The 23,495-nt window shown below is 43.3% G+C and overlaps 1 protein-coding gene across 1 annotated transcript in view; it reads left to right on the plus strand.

Annotated features, from left to right (window-relative positions):
• The window catches only part of MINDY2 (MINDY lysine 48 deubiquitinase 2), a 353,927-nt gene that overhangs the window by 227,839 nt on the left and 102,593 nt on the right, over nucleotides 1–23,495 (plus strand). Inside the window, 1 exon segment of the mRNA XM_063926174.1 lies at nucleotides 23,393–23,495. Within this exon segment, the coding sequence (XP_063782244.1) occupies nucleotides 23,393–23,495 (103 nt within the window).

The following is a 23,495-nucleotide window of genomic DNA, read 5'->3' on the forward strand; positions in this document are numbered from 1 at the left end:
AGGCACATGGAAGTTTTTCCTTATAAGGGTGAGGAGTTATACGGGGATGGTCTCTCAGACCTAGTTTCCACAGCAACAGCTGGGAAGTCAGCATTTTTACCCCATGTTCCCTCACAGCCTAAGAAAGCGCCGTTTTATCGGGTACAGTCCTTTCGGACCCAGAAAAACAGGCGAGGAAAAGGCGGGTCTTTTCTGTCCAGAGGCAGAGGTAGGGGAAAAACGCTGCAACAAACAGCAGGTTCCCAGGAGCAAAAGTCCTCCCCCGCTTCTTCCAAGTCCGCCGCATGACGGTGGGGCTCCACAGGCGGAGCCAGGTACGGTGGGGGGCCGCCTCAAAAATTTCAGCGATCAGTTGGCTCGCTCACAGGTGGATCCCTGGATCTTTCAATAGTATCTCAGGGGTACAAGCTGGAATTCGAGGCGTCTCCCCCCCGCCGTTTCCTCAAATCTGCCTTGCCAACAACTCCCTCGGGCAGGGAGGCTGTGCTAGAGGCAATTCACAAGCTGTATTCCCAGCAGGTGATTGTCAAGGTGCCCCTACTTCAACAAGGATGGGGTTACTATTCCACACTGTTTGTGGTACCAAAACCGGACGGTTCGGTGAGACCCATTTTAAATTTGAAATCCTTGAACACATACATAAAAAAATTCAAGTTCAAGATGGAATCGCTCAGGGCGGTTATTGCAAGCCTGGACGAGGGGGATTACATGGTATCCCTGGACATCAAGGATGCTTACCTGCATGTCCCCATTTATCATCCTCACCAGGAGTACCTCAGATTTGTGGTACAGAATTACCAATTCCAGACGCTGCCGTTTGGACTGTCCACGGCACCGAGGGTGTTTACCAAGGTAATGGCGGAAATTATGATACTCCTTCGAAAAAAGGGAGTTTTAATTATCCCGTACTTGGACGATCTCCTAATAAAGGCGAGATCTAGGGAGCAGTTGTTGGTAGGAGTAGCACTATCTCAGGAGGTGCTACACCAGTACGGTTGGATTCTGAATATTCCAAAGTCACAGCTGGTTCCGACGACACGTCTACTGTTCCTGGGAATGATTCTGGACACAGTCCAGAAAAAAGTGTTTCTCCTGGAGGAGAAAGCCAAGGAGCTGTCATCTCTAGTCAGAGACCTCCTGAAACCAAAACAGGTGTCGGTGCATCACTGCACGCGAGTCCTGGGAAAGATGGTGGCTTCTTACAAAGCAATTCCTTTCGGCAGGTTCCATGCCAGAATCTTTCAGTGGGACCTGTTGGACCAATGGTCCGGATCGCATCTTCAGATGCATCGGCTAATAACCCTGTCTCCAAGAACCAGGGTGTCTCTGCTGTGGTGGCTGCAGAGTGCTCATCTTCTAGAGGGCCGCAGATTAGGCATACAGGACTGGGTCCTGGTGACCACGGATGCCAGCCTTCGAGGCTGGGGGGCAGTCACACAGGGAAGAAACTTCCAAGGACTATGGTCGAGTCAGGAGACTTCCCTACACATAAATATTCTAGACCTAAGGGCCATTTACAATGCCCTAAGTCAGGCAAAACCCCTGCTTCTACACCAGCCGGTACTGATCCAGTCAGACAACATCACGGCGGTCGCCCATGTAAACCGACAGGGCGGTACAAAAAGCAGGACGGCAATGGCAGAAGCCACAAGGATTCTCCGATGGGCGGAAAATCACGTACTAGCACTGTCAGCAGTGTTCATTCCGGGAGTGGACAACTGGGAAGCAGACTTCCTCAGCAGGCACGACCTCCACCCGGGAGAGTGGGGACTTCATCCAGAAGTCTTCACACTGATTGTAAATCGTTGGGAACGGCCACAGGTGGACATGATGGCGTCCCGCCTAAACAAAAAACTAGAGAGATATTGCGCCAGGTCAAGGGACCCTCAGGCGATAGCGGTGGACGCTCTAGTGACACCGTGGGTGTACCAGTCAGTTTATGTGTACCCTCCTCTGCCTCTCATACCAAAGGTACTGAGAATAATAAGAAAACGAGGAGTAAGGACAATACTCGTGGTTCCGGATTGGCCAAGAAGAGCGTGGTACCCGGAACTTCAAGAGATGATCTCAGAGGACCCATGGCCTCTGCCGCTCAGACAGGACCTGCTGCAGCAGGGGCCCTGTCTGTTCCAAGACTTACCGCGGCTGCGTTTGACGGCATGGCGGTTGAACGCCGGATCCTAAAGGAAAAGGGCATTCCGGAGGATGTCATTCCTACGCTGATTAAAGCCAGGAAAGATGTAACTGTAAAACATTATCACCGCATATGGCGGAAATATGTTGCTTGGTGTGAGGCCAGAAAGGCCCCAACAGAGGAATTTCAGCTGGGTCGATTTCTGCACTTCCTATAGGCAGGAGTGACTATGGGCCTGAAATTAGGCTCAATTAAGGTACAGATATCGGCTCTGTCGATTTTCTTCCAAAAAGAACTAGCTTCACTACCTGAAGTTCAGACATTTGTAAAAGGAGTGCTGCATATTCAGCCCCCTTTTGTGCCTCCAGTGGCACCTTGGGATCTCAACGTGGTGTTGAGTTTCCTAAAATCACATTGGTTTGAGCCACTAAAGACCGTGGATCTAAAATATCTCACATGGAAAGTGGTCATGTTATTGGCCTTGGCTTCGGCCAGGCGTGTATCAGAATTGGCGGCTTTGTCATTTAAAAGCCCTTATCTGATTTTCCATATGGATAGGGCAGAATTGAGGACTCGTCCCCAGTTTCTCCCTAAGGTGGTATCTGCCTTTCACTTGAACCAACCTATTGTAGTGCCTGCGGCTACTAGCGACTTGGAGGATTCCAAGTTACTGGACGTAGTCAGGGCCTTGAAAATGTATGTTTCCAGGACGGCTGGAGTCAGGAAAACTGACTCGCTATTTATCCTGTATGCACCCAACAAACTGGGTGCTCCTGCTTCTAAGCAGACTATTGCTCGCTGGATTTGTAGCACAATTCAGCTGGCGCATTCTGCGGCTGGACTGCCGCATCCTAAATCAGTTAAAGCCCATTCTACAAGGAAGGTGGGCTCATCTTGGGTGGCTGCCCGAGGGGTCTCGGCTTTACAACTTTGCCGAGCTGCAACTTGGTCAGGGGCAAACACGTTTGCAAAATTCTACAAATTTGATACCCTGGCTGAGGAGGACCTTGAGTTCTCTCATTCGGTGCTGCAGAGTCATCCGCACTCTCCCGCCAGTTTGGGAGCTTTGGTATAATCCCCATGGTCCTTTCGGAGTTCCCAGCATCCACTAGGACGTTAGAGAAAATAAGATTTTACTCACCGGTAAATCTATTTCTCGTAGTCCGTAGTGGATGCTGGGCGCCCATCCCAAGTGCGGATTGTCTGCAATACTTGTACATAGTTATTGTTAACTAAAGGGTTATTGTTATGAGCCATCTGTTGAGAGGCTCAGTTATGTTTCATACTGTTAACTGGATATGGTATCACGAGTTATACGGTGTGATTGGTGTGGCTGGTATGAGTCTTACCCGGGATTCAAAATCCTTCCTTATTGTGTCAGCTCTTCCGGGCACAGTATCCTAACTGAGGCTTGGAGGAGGGTCATAGTGGGAGGAGCCAGTGCACACCAGGTAGTCTAAAAGCTTTCTTTTAGTTGTGCCCAGTCTCCTGCGGAGCCGCTATTCCCCATAGTCCTTTCGGAGTTCCCAGCATCCACTACGGACTACGAGAAATAGATTTACCGGTGAGTAAAATCTTATTTTTCCTGAAAATGTCTGTATATTGCATGTGTCTTGGATTTTATTTTTAATATTTCTTACATGCTCTTGAATACTGGGTAGAAAGGAAGAATGTATCTGCACTCTCTACAATCAAATACCGATTAGGTTATATGAACTATGAACCCCATTGAAATGTCTCGCTCTAATAGTAGGGATATTGGTATGGGGGTGCAGCCCGTGTGCAACTCAAATTATTACAGAACAAAGGGAGAACCAAAAGTAGTTGCCTAGTTGGGCGCACAGGGAGAACTTTATTATATTAATTTGATTAATTATTAAAACTTAGCTTTTATTGCTATACCTTCTAAAATGCCCCCTTTATATGGGGAATACACAGCAAAACATAGAGGTTAAAAATATTACATACAAACATATAGTGAAAGAGAAAATTAAAGGTGTAGATAGATTTAAAAAGGCGGTGTTCCATTATTACTCCAGCAATGTGTAGGAATGTAATTATTGTTGGAGCTTCTGGGAGTCTGGAGTGTATTCACTGCCACGATTTTCCAAAGTGTTGTGGCTTTATAAGATGTACAAATTTATTTGTCACAATAAACTGCTGTTGTAAATATAGTGTGTGTTTTACTGTTTTTTCACAATATTATAAATCTTTATTATTTGTTTATTGCTTAAATATAATCCACACATTCATCAATTGTTCAGTGTCATTAGTATATACCAAGCAGAATAAAGGAGAAATAGCCTATTGCTCTGAAATGATGTACATGTCACTGTTTTGTGGCTGGAATAAAGTAGCAACCTGCATTTAATATTGTATCCTGCAGGATTGATATTCGCTACTATAGTATTATTTAGGCTACAGATATTCTCAAATACAATGTGTCTAAATCTGCTAGCCAGTTCCCTTCCTTTAATTGTAACTAACTTGTGCTAGAAAGCTAGCAGAAATCTGCCAATGACCAGGACACCACAATCATATAATTTAGCTTAATAGAGCAGTTCTACTATGATACTGCTATGTAATCACTGAGTCAGACACCTGGACTATTGACACTGCTGTTGCTAATAACAGCGCCACATATGCATAAATTATTCTCAATGCTGGCTGAATAAATTCATCTGTAATTCTCCAGTACTCTCTATTGCTCCCTAATGACCAACACTGGCTGTAAACTCAATTCTATTGACCCCAATATACGGGGGTGCCGGTGGAGGCCTATACAATTTGCTTTCTATTTCAGTCTACAACATTGCTATAATTAGGAGTGTGAAGTGTCGCCGAGACCCCGACGTGCACGTTTCGCTGTATAGCTTTAACGAGGCTAACCCGATTGTCTTCCGTGACATTTATTTCTAGGGTTGGTGTCATCCAATCAAATGTTGTGTAGTAATCACATGTGTCCATCCGCCAATGGCAACACATCTTCTTTCCATTACCACACTGGTCACATGACCGCTGACGTCGTCACACTGAAATCACGTGGTACGATACGTACATGTGTCAATGAGATGTAAACAAAGAGTTTGGTCATGTGACCATGGTTCTCAGAAGTGTCCGTATGTGTGTACCCGTTTCCTATAGTTACCCAGCATTCGTCAGAAAAGAACGGAGCGGATTAATTATACAGCTGGAACGATTAGGAAGTTTATGTTTCTCATGTAAATTCATAAAATTAAAGCCTCATTAAGCCCTCTATGTGTGGAATATTAATTACCATATACTTGTAATCTTTATAATATTTGTGAATCGCCTAGACATCTGTGGTTTGAGTGGTAAGTGAATAATATATTACATCATAGTGAGTTCCACAGTGAGTAAGAAATATATATTATATTCTATTACAGCTGCAGTGATCATCGTAAATATATTATGGGGACAATTCTATAGTAGAGATGATATAGCCATTATCTGGGGATGATACTATTTATGTAACAAAAATTGTAACTTGAAATACATGCTATTATTATATAGAGGGGGATCTGCTGTAGATCAGCAAATACAACTCTAACTTCTAGTATCAACCCTCATTACACAGGGATAACATTGTTGTTAATCATGGATGGAGCTTGTGGAAGCAGGTAACTAGGCGGTCGCCACATGTTTTTTCAAATAAATCATAATGTAGCCTCTCAAGTCAAGTTTAATTGAATCACCAGAGCTGCGACAGATGGGTAAGTATGGAAAAATAGTCTGTAAACTATTGTCTAACTCCCTTATCAAATTGGCTCCAACCCCTCCAATATGAGGGTTTGTATAGGGCCTTCCAGATAGCATCCCTGACCAGGTAAGTGTGACTATGCGGCATACCAATATGCCTAGTGTCATCGTTGATATGGAATGACGCAGGAACAGGTGATCAGTAATTGGCTAACTCATAAATATCCCATGTTCAATCATTGGGGTGAGTGTATTATTGGGGTCTATCACTCTAAATAAGATCTTGAATTGAGATCAAGTACGTGTATGTGAACTGGTGTTAACACGTTTTCTTTATTAAGTCCCAGATGTTCATGTAAAATGATAATATAGTGTGATAAATGGTATGTGAAGGTATAGGGGAAAGTGAGCATGGTAAAATCAACCAAAACTAAGAAAGGTAACGGGTAAGTGAATAAGTTAAGTAGGTGAACAAAAACAGAAACAGAAATAAGGTGAAATAAATATGACTCCCAAAAAAATTGATAAATAAGAAGGAGAGGGGGAATATACAGGGCTTGTGAAATTAAAAACCTAATTCGAGCAGTTTAGAAATACTGATCTACTGTGATTCAATTAAAAATCTGATTAAGTGAAAATAAGTAGATGGTGATGAGTGCTGTATATGGTATACAGATGAACAGTAATCACACTTATAGTTTTATAATTGGGCCAATCTACGCAAGAAGCTCCTACTGCCAGATTGAGGCTATTAGCTTCATTAAACCCTATGGGTATACATGAGAGACTTATAGATATGAACTGTAGCTATTGGCTTCATTTAACCCTGCTGGGTGTAAGCTGTTCAAAAGAAAGATCATTTTAGTTTCATATCTTAGAAGTGCTTGATCTACATCCCCACCTCTGATTCCAAGTTGTATATGTCTTATGCCAAAGACCTTCAACCCAGTTGGGTCACTCTTGTGGAATTTCTGAAAATGTCGTGCCACAGATGTTAAAATTTTAAATCTGGCCTGGTCTTTATTGGCATTACGTATATTTCCAACGTGTTCTAATATGCGCACTTTCAAAGGTCTTGATGTTTTGCCAATATAGACCTTATGACATGGGCATTCCATGTGGTACACCACACCTATGGAGGTGCAGGTTATCAATGTAGAGATCGTCCATTTTTTGTCAAATTTGTCAAAAAACCACTGGGTGGGAACCATATACTGGCATGCCTTACAATGACCACAGCATCTAGAACCTTTCCTGTTGGAACTGGTTCCTCCCATTTTTTCAAGATGACTATGTACAAGATGGTCTTTGATGTTTCGTGACCGACGCCAACTAGTCTGTACCTTTTCTGGTATGATTGAATTCAAGTCATGATCAGTTTGAAGAATTGGCCAATGCTTCTGAAGGACAGTATTTATCTCTCTCCAATGTGCATTGAAGGTACCAATGAACCGTATTGGTTCTTCTTTAGGTACTTTGGACTTCACTTTAAGAAGGGATTCGCGCGGATACTTTTCCACTTCCCGCATTGTTTTCTTAATAAGTGTTTTGCTGTATCCCCTATTTTGAAACCGAGCACTCAGTTCTTTTTGTCTCATATCAAAAGTATCCGGATCCGAGCAATTCCTTTTGGTGCGTAAAAGTTCTCCTTTCGGTACCGCTTTTACTGTGGCTGGAAGGTGTGAACTGCTAGAGTGGAGAATACTGTTAGTTGCTGTATGTTTCCTGAAAATATCTGTTGTGATGTTACCCTCCTCATTAATCTGTATTGTGAGATCTAAAAAATTTATCCTGGATTGGCTGGTTTCATATGTAAGATTCAAATTAAAGTCATTCGAATTGAGAATTGCAAAGAATCGTGTCAATTCACTGTGTTTTCCCTCCCAGAGCATGAAAACATCATCTATATATCGTAAATAGATTAAGATGTTGTCAGTGAACATCTCTAGGGCTTCTCGGAAGACTACTTCTTTTTCCCACCACCCCAGGTAGAGGTTAGCGTACGTGGGGGCACAAGCTGTCCCCATCGCTGTCCCTCTAACCTGGAGGTAGTGGGATTCATCACATGTGAAGTAATTTTTGGTTAGAATAAATTCTAACAGTTGAATTAAAAAATCATTGTGTTCACATGGTGTTTCCATATCAAGGAAGTATCTCACGGCTCTTATCCCTTTATCGTGGCCGATACTGGTGTATAAGCTCTCAACATCACATGATACCAGCCACACACCAGGATTCACATTCAAATTTTGAAGCTTCAACAGTACATCCATTGTGTCACGGGTATAGGAAGCCAATGAGGTGACATGTTTGCGAAGATGTTGGTCGACATAAATACTAGCTTTTTCAGTCAGGCTTCCTTTTCCGGACACAATGGGCCTTCCTGGAGGTTTTATCTCATTTTTATGTATCTTTGGGAGGAGATACAATGTTGGAGTTTTGGGTTTTTCTATTTTCAGGAATTCCAGATCTTGTCTTTTAATGACACCATTATCAAAGGAGGTCTGAATTAATGTATTATACTGTTTAAGAAATTTTTGAGTGGGGTTGAAAACGAGTTTTTCATAACATGTACGGTCTTCCAGTTGTTTTTTTATTTCTTCAAGGTACATGTTCCTAGGCCACAGTACAACATTACCCCCTTTGTCTGAGGGTTTTACCAAGATTTCCTCCCAATCTGCTATTTCCTGCAGTGCAATTCTCTCTCCCTGACTAATATTGTCAGGGTGTCTGCGTTTGTGAAGAAATAGTTTATCCAGATCTCTAGATACTAGATCTTGGTAAACTTGTACTGGTGGGCAGATCTTATAGTCAGGAAAGAATGTTGATCTCTTCTTGATCTTATTCCTATCTAGAGGTAGAGAGATATCAGATTCTCCTGGTTCCTCATTGGCTAAATCTTCTAATATTTGGACCGCCGAGAGATCTTGTGAATTCAAAGTTGGTATATCAGAATCTGGTTCTACCAGGGTGTTTTTCTGAGAGCATTGATTTGCAAAGAATTTTTTAAGCTGAATTTTCCTGGTGAACAGATGTAAATCTTTTTACCATGCTCACTTTCCCCTATACCTTCACATACCATTTATCACACTATATTATCATTTTACATGAACATCTGGGACTTAATAAAGAAAACGTGTTAACACCAGTTCACATACACGTACTTGATCTCAATTCAAGATCTTATTTAGAGTGATAGACCCCAATAATACACTCACCCCAATGATTGAACATGGGATATTTATGAGTTAGCCAATTACTGATCACCTGTTCCTGCGTCATTCCATATCAACGATGACACTAGGCATATTGGTATGCCGCATAGTCACACTTACCTGGTCAGGGATGCTATCTGGAAGGCCCTATACAAACCCTCATATTGGAGGGGTTGGAGCCAATTTGATAAGGGAGTTAGACAATAGTTTACAGACTATTTTTCCATACTTACCCATCTGTCGCAGCTCTGGTGATTCAATTAAACTTGACTTGAGAGGCTACATTATGATTTATTTGAAAAAACATGTGGCGACCGCCTAGTTACCTGCTTCCACAAGCTCCATCCATGATTAACAACAATGTTATCCCTGTGTAATGAGGGTTGATACTAGAAGTTAGAGTTGTATTTGCTGATCTACAGCAGATCCCCCTCTATATAGTAATAGCATGTATTTCAAGTTACAATTTTTGTTACATAAATAGTATCATCCCCAGATAATGGCTATATCATCTCTACTATAGAATTGTCCCCATAATATATTTACGATGATCACTGCAGCTGTAATAGAATATAATATATATTTCTTACTCACTGTGGAACTCACTATGATGTAATATATTATTCACTTACCACTCAAACCACAGATGTCTAGGCGATTCACAAATATTATAAAGATTACAAGTATATGGTAATTAATATTCCACACATAGAGGGCTTAATGAGGCTTTAATTTTATGAATTTACATGAGAAACATAAACTTCCTAATCGTTCCAGCTGTATAATTAATCCGCTCCGTTCTTTTCTGACGAATGCTGGGTAACTATAGGAAACGGGTACACACATACGGACACTTCTGAGAACCATGGTCACATGACCAGACTCTTTGTTTACATCTCATTGACACATGTACGTATCGTACCACGTGATTTCAGTGTGACGACGTCAGCGGTCATGTGACCAGTGTGGTAATGGAAAGAAGATGTGTTGCCATTGGCGGATGGACACATGTGATTACTACACAACATTTGATTGGATGACACCAACCCTAGAAATAAATGTCACGGAAGACAATCGGGTTAGCCTCGTTAAAGCTATACAGCGAAACGTGCACGTCGGGGTCTCGGCGGCACTTCACACTCCTAATTATAGCAATGTTGTAGACTGAAATAGAAAGCAAATTGTATAGGCCTCCACCGGCACCCCCGTATATTGGGGTCAATAGAATTGAGTTTACAGCCAGTGTTGGTCGTTAGGGAGCAATAGAGAGTACTGGAGAATTACAGATGAATTTATTCAGCCAGCATTGAGAATAATTTATGCATATGTGGCGCTGTTATTAGCAACAGCAGTGTCAATATTCCAGGTGTCTGACTCAGTGATTACATAGCAGTATCATAGTAGAACTGCTCTATTAAGCTAAATTATATGATTGTGGTGTCCTGGTCATTGGCAGATTTCTGCTAGCTTTCTAGCACAAGTTAGTTACAATTAAAGGAAGGGAACTGGCTAGCAGATTTAGACACATTGTATTTGAGAATATCTGTAGCCTAAATAATACTATAGTAGCGAATATCAATCCTGCAGGATACAATATTAAATGCAGGTTGCTACTTTATTCCAGCCACAAAACAGTGACATGTACATCATTTCAGAGCAATAGGCTATTTCTCCTTTATTCTGCTTTGTATATACTAATGACACTGAACAATTGATGAATGTGTGGATTATATTTAAGCAATAAACAAATAATAAAGATTTATAATATTGTGAAAAAACAGTAAAACACACACTATATTTACAACAGCAGTTTATTGTGACAAATAAATTTGTACATCTTATAAAGCCACAACACTTTGGAAAATCGTGGCAGTGAATACACTCCAGACTCCCAGAAGCTCCAACAATAATTACATTCCTACACATTGCTGGAGTAATAATGGAACACCGCCTTTTTAAATCTATCTACACCTTTAATTTTCTCTTTCACTATATGTTTGTATGTAATATTTTTAACCTCCTATGTTTTGCTGTGTATTCCCCATAGAAAGGGGGCATTTTAGAAGGTATAGCAATAAAAGCTAAGTTTTAATAATTAATCAAATTAATATAATAAAGTTCTCCCTGTGCGCCCAACTAGGCAACTACTTTTGGTTCTCCCTTTGTTCATGCTCTTGAATACGCAGTTTTAGGCATCTCTTTGTTTTCCCAACGTATTTACGACCACAAGTGCACTCTAAAAGGTATACAACCATGGTTGAGTTGCAGTTGATAAATTGCTTGATGGAGTATTCACGTGAGTTGTCATTATTGAAAAATGTCTTCCGGTTCCTATGGACAAGTTTGCAGCAATTACAGCTCCCACATTTGTAACTTCCCTGGCATTTTTTTGTTGTTGAGGTAGATGATTCAGATTTATATAGGCTGGGTGCTAGGATGTCCTTAAGATTGCTGGTCTTTATGAAAACAATCTGCGGTTTTGGGGGTAAAATGTCCTTAAGGATAGGGTCCATCAAAAGGATGTTCCAATGCTTATTTAAGGATTTTCTGATGTTGCCTTCATGGCAACTGTATGTTGTAATGAAGGGAGTGGTGTAGCGTGATTGACCCTGGTCCAATATTCCTTGATCATTTTGTAGAGGATTCTTGTTGATTTTGTCGAGTGCTTTTGAAATAACGTCTTTCGGATATTCCCTTTCTTTGAATCTTTCTGCATACATTTGAAGTTGATGGTCTTGGTCTTCCTTTTGACTGCAGTTTCTATGTACACGATGAAATTGGGAATACGGATGTTGGTCTTCCATATATATATATATATATATATATATATATATATAGTTTGTGCTGTCAGTAATTGAATATGCACTCAACAATATATAAAATCACAATCACTTATGTACATATACCACAGTATTAAAAACCAATAATAATAATCCTTGACATACAGTGACCATCTAAACGTAACTCTTGTGGATAAGATAACCCTGATTATGAAGAGGAAGTTTAATTTTTAGTTTCTGCGTCTTTAAACCATTAAGCCTAGTATCCAAAATCCTTAAATTTTTTTTTACAAAAAGAAGAAAAAAACTGTAAAATGCTGAGGAGCTTGATGATGGCATAATTGCACAGATTGTGTTTTTTAAGTGAGGGTGTTCATGCCAAGTTCTTTTCAGTGTTAAGAGATCAAAGTGCAATTATTCATCCATAATTACTTATCCCTGCAGCAATTTACTGCACTTCTAGAATGTGAGTTTTGATTGGAAATAACACCATGCACCGTCAACCCTGAAAGACAAAAACAAAATACTTTATTTCAATGAACTAACATAGTTAAGAAATCTGTGCATTTTTCTTTAGCGCACCCTAGATCAGCTTGTATGAACCATACTTTTACTGTGATTTGATACCACTAATGGTTCTGCACTGTTTCTGGCAATCAGTTGTTATGCTGACAGTGTTGGATGGAGTTCCCAGACTTCTGACTCTCCTGACATCTAAACCTCAGTATGTCCCATACTGTGCGTTTTGAGTACAGTTTACTACATATAATTTGCCATTATAATCTGGCATACAGTCTAGCAGTTATGGGGAATTTAGAAAAGGCAGATATGAGCCACACTGAGATACTGTAAGCATAACATCCTAAAGCTAGAAAACAGAATACATGCAAAACGTAAGCATGATGTTATGTGACATTGTACTAACCGCTTGCTTACCAACAGGGATGTGCTTGGTAAGCAGCATGGTAAGTATAGTCCTGTGTAGGACTGGCCTTCATTTTTTTTGGGGGGGTGGGGGGGGAGTACCTACCTACTTACCTACCTGGGCCCTCATGCCATGGATGCCTAGGTCAGAGGTCCTCAAACGCGGTCCTCAAGGCACCCCAAACAGTCCAGGTTTTAGGTATGTCCATGGTTCAGCACAAATGGTTATATTTAAATTGAATGACGTGCTAATTAAGTCATGTAGCCAGGCATGGATAAACTTAAACCCTGTATTGTTGGGGTTCCTTAAGGACCGCATTTTATAATTTCTGCTCCGTTTTCATGATACGCTCTCCCGAGACAAACAAGCTTTTTGTAAGTGCCAGTCCGCAGATCAGACTCCACAATTTTTTGCTTTCTTGCCTCCATTCCTCCTCCATGAGAGAGCCACTGCCCATTCCTCCTTACAGAAATTCACATGCAAGCCAGTGCCAAGCAATCCATTACTTGGCTACAGAACTGGGTCTACTGTTTACCAGTTGTGCTTCGATACCGTAAGTCTGCCGAGTAGAGAAATCTACTAATATAGCTATGAATAAATCCCATAGTTATGCATCATCTCAAAGGGATTGGAAATTTAATTTGATTGATGGCAGACATCAATCCCAGAGCAAACTGGAACCACTTTTTAAATGTTTGTTACAGAACATTTTGGAAGAGTGGTGTTTGGTGTAGATAGCTACTGTAAATACAGTGCTACCGTATATACTCGAGTGTAAGTCGACCCGAATATAAGCCAAAGCACCTAATTTTACCACAAAAACCTGGGAAAACTTATTGACTCGAGTATAAGCCTAGGGTGGGAAATGCAGCTCTAGTCGTACACAGCCCTCATAGTGCCAGATATGCCCTCATACTGCCAGATATGCCCCACAGTGCCAGATATGCCCTCATACTGCCAGATATGCCCCCACAGTGCCAGATATGCCCTCATGCTGCCAGATATGCCCCACAGTGCCAGATGTGCCAGATATGCCCTCATGCTGTCAGATATGCCCCACAATGCCAGATGTGCCAGATATGCCCTCATGCTTCCAGATATGCCCTCATGCTTCCAGATGTGCCCTCATGCTTCCAGATGTGCCCTCATGCTGCCAGATATGCCCTCATGCTGCCAGATATGCCCCACAGTGCCAAATATGCCCCCATGCTGCCAGATATACCCCACAGTGCCAGATATGCCCTCATGCTGCCAGATATGCCCTCATGCTGCCAGATATGCCCTCATGCTGCCAGATATGCCCCACAGTGCCAGATGTGCCAGATATGCCCTCATGCTGCCAGATATGCCCCACAATGCCAGATGTGCCAGATATGCCCTTATGCTGCCAGATATGCCCCACAGTGCCAGTTACCATACTTACCCTCCGTCGCTCCCGCGCAGTCTTCTGAAGGAGGGACATGGAGGGCACAGCGCGCGGCTCTCCTGTGTCCCTCCTGCGTCTCCGGCGGCAGCGGCGTGTGTGTGTGTTAAAGGAAGTGCCGGTTTGTGCACTTCCTTTAACACACACACACGCCGCTGCCGCCGGAGACGCAGAAGGGACACAGGAGAGCCGCGCGCTGTGCCCTCCGTGTCCCTCCTAAATACTGACTCGAGTATAAGCCGAAGGGGCTTTTTCAGCACAAAAAAAAGTGCTGAAAAAGTCAGCTTATACTCTAGTATATACGGTAAGTATGTATTCTATAATTTTTCAAGTTAATTTTACCTCTCCAGATATTGTTCCCTATAAGTCTGTGGATAAATGTATGAAAAGCAGTGCTATAGCATTTAACCACTTACATTCATGATGTTTTTTTTCTTTTATGGGGCCAGATGTACTAAGCTTGAAAAGTGATAAATATCACTGTGATCAAGTACCAGCCAATCGGCTCCTAACTGTTATTTTTCAAACACAGCCTGTGACATGGCAGTTAGGAGCCGATTGGCTGGTACTTTATCACAGTGATATTTATCACTTTTTAGGCTTAGTACATCTCCCCTATAATCTGCTAAAAGCTGTGAAAGGCATATGTTTTGTACTTAAAGTACTAAGGGGTCTATTCATGAAGCAGTGAAAAGATTGGAGAAAAGGAGCATTGGAGAAGTTATCCATGGCAACCAATCAGCTTTGGAGGAAGCATGTATCAAGTATGTTCTATAAACTGTAAGGTAGATGCTTATTGGTTGCCATGGGCAACTTCTCCACTGGTTTGTTTCCCCACTCTTTTCACTGCTTCATGAATAGACCCCTTAATTTGTGCAAAGTTTGTCTAAAAGATCCATCCCATTCCAAGCTAACTGCTAAAGCAGGACTGCAATGAACTACAGTAATATGACTGACAGTATAACCAGCTTTTCTCTATCGTCCTAGTGGATGCTGGGGTTCCTGAAAGGACCATGGGGAATAGCGGCTCCGCAGGAGACAGGGCACAAAAGTAAAGCTTTCCGATCAGGTGGTGTGCACTGGCTCCTCCCCCTATGACCCTCCTCCAAGCCAGTTAGATTTTTGTGCCCGGCCGAGAAGGGTGCAATCTAGGTGGCTCTCCTAAAGAGCTGCTTAGAAAAGTTTAGCTTAGGTTTTTTATTTTACAGTGAGTCCTGCTGGCAACAGGATCACTGCAACGAGGGACTTAGGGGAGAAGAAGTGAACTCACCTGCGTGCAGGATGGATTGGCTTCTTGGCTACTGGACATCAGCTCCAGAGGGACGATCACAGGTACAGCCTGGATGGTCACCGGAGCCTTGCCGCCGGCCCCCTTGCAGATGCTGAAATAAGAAGAGGTCCAGAATCGGCGGCAGAAGACTCCTCAGTCTTCTAAAGGTAGCGCACAGCACTGCAGCTGTGCGCCATTTTCCTCTCAGCACACTTCACACGGCAGTCACTGAGGGTGCAGGGCGCTGGGAGGGGGGCGCCCTGGGAGGCAAATGAAAACCTATTTTGGCTAAAAATACCTCACATATAGCCTCCGGAGGCTATATGGAGATATTTAACCCCTGCCAGAATCCGTTAAGAGCGGGAGACGAGGCCGCCGAAAAAGGGGCGGGGCCTATCTCCTCAGCACACAGCGCCATTTTCCCTCACAGAAAGGCTGGAGGGAAGGCTCCCAGGCTCTCCCCTGCACTGCACTACAGAAACAGGGTTAAAACAGAGAGGGGGGGCACTAATTTGGCGTTAGAAATATATAAAAAAGATGCTATAAGGGAAAACACTTATATAAGGTTGTCCCTATATAATTATAGCGTTTTTGGTGTGTGCTGGCAAACTCTCCCTCTGTCTCTCCAAAGGGCTAGTGGGTCCTGTCCTCTATCAGAGCATTCCCTGTGTGTGTGCTGTGTGTCGGTACGTGTGTGTCGACATGTAGGAGGACGATGTTGGTGAGGAGGCGGAGCAATTGCCTGTAATGGTGATGTCACTCTCTAGGGAGTCGACACCGGAATGGATGGCTTATTTAGGGAATTACGTGATAATGTCAACACGCTGCAAGGTCGGTTGACGACATGAGACGGCCGACAAACAATTAGTACCGGTCCAGACGTCTCAAAAACACCGTCAGGGGTTTTTAAAACGCCCGTTTACTTTAGTCGGTCGACACAGACAGGGACACTGAATCCAGTGTCGACGGTGAATAAACAAACGTATTCCTTATTAGGGCCACACGTTAAAGGCAATGAAGGAGGTGTTACATATTTCTGATACTACAAGTACCACAAAAGAGGGTATTATGTGGGATGTGAAAAAACTACCATAGTTTTTCCTGAATCAGATAAATTAAATAAAGTGTGTGATGATGCGTGGGTTCCCCCCGATAGAAAATTATGGGCGGTATACCCTTTCCCGCCAGAAGTTAGGGCGCGTTGGGAAACACCCCTTAGGGTGGATAAGGCGCTCACACGCTTATCAAAACAAGTGGCGGTACCGTCTATAGATAGGGCCGTCCTCAAGGACCAGCTGACAGGAGGCTGGAAAATATCATAAAAAGTATATACACACATATTGGTGTTATACTGCGACCAGCGATCGCCTCAGCCTGGATGTGCAGAGCTGGGGTGGCTTGGTCGGATTCCCTGACTAAAAATATTGATACCCTTGACAGGGACAGTATTTTATTGACTATAGAGCATTTAAAGGATGCATTTCTATATATGCGAGATGCACAGAGGGATATTTGCACTCTGGCATCAAGAGTAAATGCGATGTCCATAACTGCCAGAAGATGTTATGGACACGACAGGGGTCAGGTGATGCAGATTCCAAACGGCACAAAGGTGTATTGCCGTATAAAGGAAGAGGAGTTATTTGGGGTCGGTCCATCGGACCTGGTGGCCACGGCAACTGCTGGAAAATCCACCGTTTTTACCCTAAGTCACATCTCTGCAGAAAAAGACACCGTCTTTTCAGCCTCAGTCCTTTCGTCCCTATAAGATCATATCTGCCCAGGGATAGAGGAAAGGGAAGAAGACTGCAGCAGGCAGCCCATTCCCAGGAACAGAAGCGTTCCACCGCTTCTGACAAGTTCTCAGCATGGCGCTGAGACCGTACAGGACCCCTGGATCCTACAAGTAGTATCCCAGGGGTACAGATTGGAATGTCGAGACGTTTCCCCTTCGCAGGCTCCTGAAGTCTGCTTTACCAAGGTCTCCCTCCGACAAGGAGGCAGTATGGGAAAAAATTCACAAGCTGTATTCCCAAGCAGGTGATAATTAAATTACCCCTCCTACTACAAGAAAAGGGGTATTATTCCACACTATATTGTGGTACTGAAGCCAGAAGGCTAGGTGAGACTTATTCTAAATCTAAAAAATTTTTGAACACTTACAAAGGTTCAAATCAAGATGGAGTCACTCAGAGCAGTGATAACGAACAGGAAGAAGGGGACTATATAGTGTCCCGGGACATCAGGGATGCTTACCTCTATGTCCCAAATTTGCCCTTCTCACTAAGGGTACCTCAGGTTCGTGGTGCAGAACTGTCACTATCAGTTTCAGACGCTGCCGTTTGGATTGTCCACGGCACCCCGGGTCTTTACTAAGGTAATGGCCGAAATGATGATTCTTCGAAGAAAAGGCGTCTTAATTATCCCTTACTTGGACGATCTCCTGATAAGGGCATAGTCCAGGGAACAGTTGGAGGTAGGAGTAGCACTATCTCGGATACTGCTACAACAGCATGGGTGGATTCTAAATATTCCAAAATCGCAGCTGATCCCGACGACACGTCTGCTGTGCCTAGGGATGATTCTGGACACAGTCCAGAAAAAGGTGTTTCTCCCGAAAGAGAAAGCCAGGGAGTTATCCGAGCTAGTCAGGAACCTCCTAAAAACAGTGCATCATTGCACAAGGGTCCTGGTAGAAAATGGTGGCTTCCTACGAAGCAATTCCATTCGGCAGATTTCACGCAAGAACTTTTCAGTGGGATCTGCTGGACAAATGGTCCGGATCGCATCTTCAGATGCATCAGCGGATAACCCTATATCCAAGGACAAGGGTGTCTCTCCTGTGGTGGTTATAGAGTGCTCATCTTCTAGAGGGCCGCAGATTCGGCATTCAGGATTGGATGCTGGTGACCACGGAGCCCAGCCCGAGAGGCTGGGGAGCAGTCACACAAGGAAAAAATTTCCAGGGAGTGTGATCAAGTCTGGAGACTTTTCTCCACATAAATATACTGGAGCTAAGGGTAAATTTATAATGCTCTAAGCTTAGCAAGACCTCTGCTTCAAGGTCAGCCGGTATTGATCCAGTGGGAAAAACATCACGGCAGTCGCCCACGTAAACAGACAGGGCGACACAAGAAGCAGGAGGGCAATGGCAAAAACTGCAAGGACTTTTCGCTGGGCGGAAAATCATGTGATAGCACTGTCAGCAGTGTTTCATCCCGGGAATGGAAACTGGGAAGCAGACTTCCTCAGCAGGCACGACCTCCACCCGGGAGAGTGGAAACTTCATCGGGAAGTTTTTTCCACATGATTGTAAACCGTTGGGAAATACCAAAGGTGGACATGATGGCGTCCCGTCTGAACAAAAAACGGGACAGGTATTGCGCCAGGTCAAGAGACCCTCAGGCAATAGCTGTGGACGTTCTGGTAACACCGTGGGTGTACCAGTCGGTGTATGTGTTCCCTCCTCTGCTTCTCATACCTAAGGTGCTGAGAATTATAAGACGTAGAGGAGTAAGAACTATACTCATGGCTCCGGATTGGCCAAGAAGGACTTGGTACCCGGAACTTCAAGAGATGTTTACAGAGGTCTTATGGCCTCTGCCGCTAAGAAGGGACTTGCTTCAGCAAGTACCATGTCTGTTCCAAGACTTACCGCAGCTGCGTTTGTTGGCATGGCGGTGGAACGCCGGATCCTAAGGGAAAAAGGCATTCCGGAAGAGGTCATTCCTACCCTGGTCAAAGCCAGAAAGGAGGTGACCGCACAACATTATCACCACATGTGGCGAAAATATGTTGCGTGGTGTGAGGCCAGGAAGGCCCCACAAAGAAATTTCAACTCGGTCGATTCCTGCATTTCCTGCAAACAGGAGTGTCTATGGGCCTCAAATTGGGGTCCATTAAGGTTCAAATTTCGGCCCTGTCAATTTTCTTCCAGAAAGAATTGGCTTCAGTTCCTGAAGTCCAGAACTTTGTCAAGGGAGTATTGCATATACAACCCTCTTTTGTGCCTCCAGTGGCACTGTGGGATCTCAACGTAGTTCTGGGATTCTTCAAATCACATTGGTTTAAAACCAGTCAAATCTGTGGATTTGAAGCATCTCACATGAAAAGTGACCATGTTCTTGGCCCTGGCCTGGACCAGGCGAGTGTCAAATTGGTGGTTTTTTTCTCAAAAAAGCCCATATTTGTTTGTCCATTCGGACAGGGCAGAGCTGCGGACTCGTCCCCAGTTCTCTCCCTAAGGTGGTGTCAGTGTTTCACCTGAACCAGCTTATTGTGGTGCCTTGCACCTACTAGGGACTTGGAGGACTCCAAGTTGCTAGATGTTGTCAGGGCCCTGAAAATATAGGTTCCAGGACGGCTGGAGTCAGGAAAACTGACTTGCTGTTATCCTGTATGCACCCAACAAACTGGGTGCTCTTGCTTTTAAGCAGACTATTGCTAGTTGGATGTGTAATACAATTCAGCTTGCACATTCTGTGGCAGGCCTGCCACAGCCAAAATATGTAAATGCCCATTCCACAAGGAAGGTGGGCTCATCTTGGGCGGCTGCCCGAGGGGTCTCGGCTTTACAACTTTGCCGAGCGGTTATTTAGTCAGGGGCAAACACGTTTGTAAAATCCTACAAATTTGATACCCTGGCTAAGGAGGACCTGGAGTTCTCTCATTCGGTGCTGCAGAGTCATCCGCACTCTCCCGCCCGTTTGGGAGCTTTGGTATAATCCCCATGGTCCTTTCAGGAACCCCAGCATCCACTAGGACGATAGAGAAAATAAGAATTTACTTACCGATAATTCTATTTCTCGGAGTCCGTAGTGGATGCTGGGCGCCCATCCCAAGTGCGGATTATCTGCAATACTTGTACATAGTTACAAAAATCGGGTTATTATTGTTGTGAGCCATCTTTTCAGAGGCTCCGCTGTTATCATACTGTTAACTGGGTTTAGATCACAAGTTGTACGGTGTGATTGGTGTGGCTGGTATGAGTCTTACCCGGGATTCAAAATTCCTCCCTTATTGTGTACGCTCGTCCGGGCACAGTACCTAACTGGCTTGGAGGAGGGTCATAGGGGGAGGAGCCAGTGCACACCACCTGATCGGAAAGCTTTACTTTTGTGCCCTGTCTCCTGCGGAGCCGCTATTCCCCATGGTCCTTTCAGGAACCCCAGCATCCACTACGGACTCCGAGAAATAGAATTATCGGTAAGTAAATTCTTATTTTCCCAATGTAGGCACATACAGTATATAGCACACAGTGTTTATCATGTCAAAGAATCATGCAATTTTGTAAACTTTTGGAATCTGCATGTGGTTAATCAAAAACAGATACTTGCAGCATGCCTGCGATGTGTGGGCCATCCTAGGGCAACTGTAAATGTAATGTGCATAATAATCTAAACATAGACTTTATGTGCTTGGGCTAGTACAAAGTTTCCCAAGCACGGTCCTCAAGGCACCCTAATGGTCCAGGTTGTAAGTATATCCATGCTTGGCCACAGGTGATTTAATTAAGTACCTCAGTCAGTTTGATTTAACCATCTGTGCTGAGCCATGGAGAGCTTTTAAAACTGCACTGTTAAGCTCACTGTCAGATTTGTTTTTTGTTAGTCTGCCCGACAATCGGACGATTTTTTGGGAAGTTGTTGGTACCACCAACATCTGAGCTACAAACTAAATAAATTTAAAATGTATATGTATATATACAGTATATGTATGTATGTATGTATGTATATATATATATATATATATATATATATATATATATATATACATACAGGTTGAGTATCCCATATCCGGAATGCTCGGGACCAGGAGCATTTCCGGATATGGGATTTTTCCGGATAACAGATTACCTGTTATCTGTATGGGTTTCGGGGATCCAGCGAGTCGGCAGGGGGGACCGCCGTGAGCCCAGCACGACGGTGAGGGTCCCGGGGAACTGGCGCATCAGTGGGGGAGTCCGAGGGGTCAGCGGCGGGTACTTGGAGTCAGCGGCGGTGAGGGAATGGCCGCGTCATGACGTCACTACAGGACTGAAATATTCCGGTTTTCGGAATATTTCGATTAACGGGTGTCCGGATAACGGATACCCGACATATATATATATATATATATATATATATATATATATATAAACATATATATATATATATATATATATATATATATATATATATTTATTATTTTTTTAAGTTACTGATTTTCTCCCACATCGCACTGCATTTGCATGTCTGTCCACGAGGATGATATAGTGACAGGAAAACATAGGAAATATGGGCAGATTATTGAGAATTAACACATACTGCTTGATATCGGGAGATTGTCGCTGAATGTTTTGCTTTGGAACGACAGATCGGAAAATCGATTTTTCATGTTTGTGGGCAAGATTTTCCAGATTTATAGGCAAAATGCAGAAACGAACATTCGTACACACTATACGATAAAGCAAACCGATATCCCAATTATTGGCAAATCAGCCCTATAATTGTATAGTGTGTGCTTAGCTTTAGGGTGCCTGAGGACTGCATTTGGGAACCACTGTGCTAGTGTGTGGTTACTTCACTATGTAACAAAGTCTTCACGTCCACATTAAAAGCTATAGACCGTTTCACTATACAGCTTGTTTAACCAATGCTCAGTTCTTAGTCTGACTCCTCTCCTCCCTACCCCATACCTCCCAACATGACCCTCTCAAGGAGGGACACAATGCTCTGCTTCTGGACTTTTTGCTCAATTTGTGATTGCCAGCACCTGTTTTGAACAGGTAAATGAATAAAGAAAGGTGTTTCAACACAGGTGATGGCAATCACAAATTAATAGGGAAGTCCAGGAGCAGAGCATGCTGTCCCTCCTGGAGAGGGTCATGTTGGGAGGTATGCTACCCTCTCCGGCACGCCTCTGGTTATTTTTCCTAAGCTTTATTCTCACCCAATCCACCTCTTTACTGGACTTCAGTTTGTGCTCCTCTCCAGTTACCCATGTGCTCATACTTCCATAGCATCATGGGAGAGGTAGTTGCTATCCTCCTGTAGTTTCATTAGCTGCAGCTGCAATGGGCTATTGAGTATTACCTTGCGGCCGCAGTGTGTGTCACAAATCCCTGAAGTCAGATGTTCTCAAACTCGTTCCTTAAGGCACCCTAACATTCCAGGTTTTAAGTTTATCCATGCTTGGCCACAGGTGACTAAATTAGCACGTCAGTCAATTTTATTTAACTATCTGTACTGAGCCATGGATATACCTAAAAGCTGGACTGTTGGGGTGCCTTGAGGACCACGTTTGATAACCTCTGCCCTACTTTTTTCAGTAAGGGCTTTCTATGTCTTACTGGAAAACAAAGTATGAGCTCTATATGTATGTCTGCTCTTTCATGCATGATGAGCAGCCATGTTTGATGTTGACTCCTCCGTATTCCATGGAAACAGAGTGTGGCCTAATCGTTCTTCTCAGTGAACAGGCAAGAAAATGTATTCAATGAATTTTTGTTGATTTTCTGTACTTAAGACTATGGACATTAAAAGTTTTCTAAACCTAGTTGGAGACCTCTTTGAAATGATAAAGAAAGTAAACAAACTTGGCTGAACATTTTTTGGAAAGCGCTCCTTTCCATGTTCTCTATTCTAGACACAGCAGGCTGATTCCCATAAAATGAAACCTTGGCATAACTACATTACTTCAATCCCACAGCTAGCAAAAGAACTGTCGGCCAATGTATAATAACGATGGTCCCCCATGCATATACGTTTACTATTTTATTTTTAATTCATCATTGTTAGAGTTAACAAACATATACTGTATTTGTGTACAGATGCTTTGAAAAGCGGTGTCAGTGTCTGTATTCCTGCATCCATCAAAGTCTACTTGTGAAGAACAGAGTGTTTGATGCAGCTTCAGCTTCTGATTTTGTTTTTTCCATCTCCCAGATTCCTGAGGTTGTGACAGCTGTGGGTAACTGTAGTTACAACCAGCTGGTGGAGAAGATTATTTCATGCAAGCAGTCGGAGAGCAGTGAGCTTGTTAGTGAAG

This window comes from Pseudophryne corroboree, chromosome 6, assembly GCF_028390025.1.
Source record: "Pseudophryne corroboree isolate aPseCor3 chromosome 6, aPseCor3.hap2, whole genome shotgun sequence".
In the NCBI taxonomy this organism is placed as follows: Eukaryota; Metazoa; Chordata; class Amphibia; order Anura; family Myobatrachidae; genus Pseudophryne; species Pseudophryne corroboree.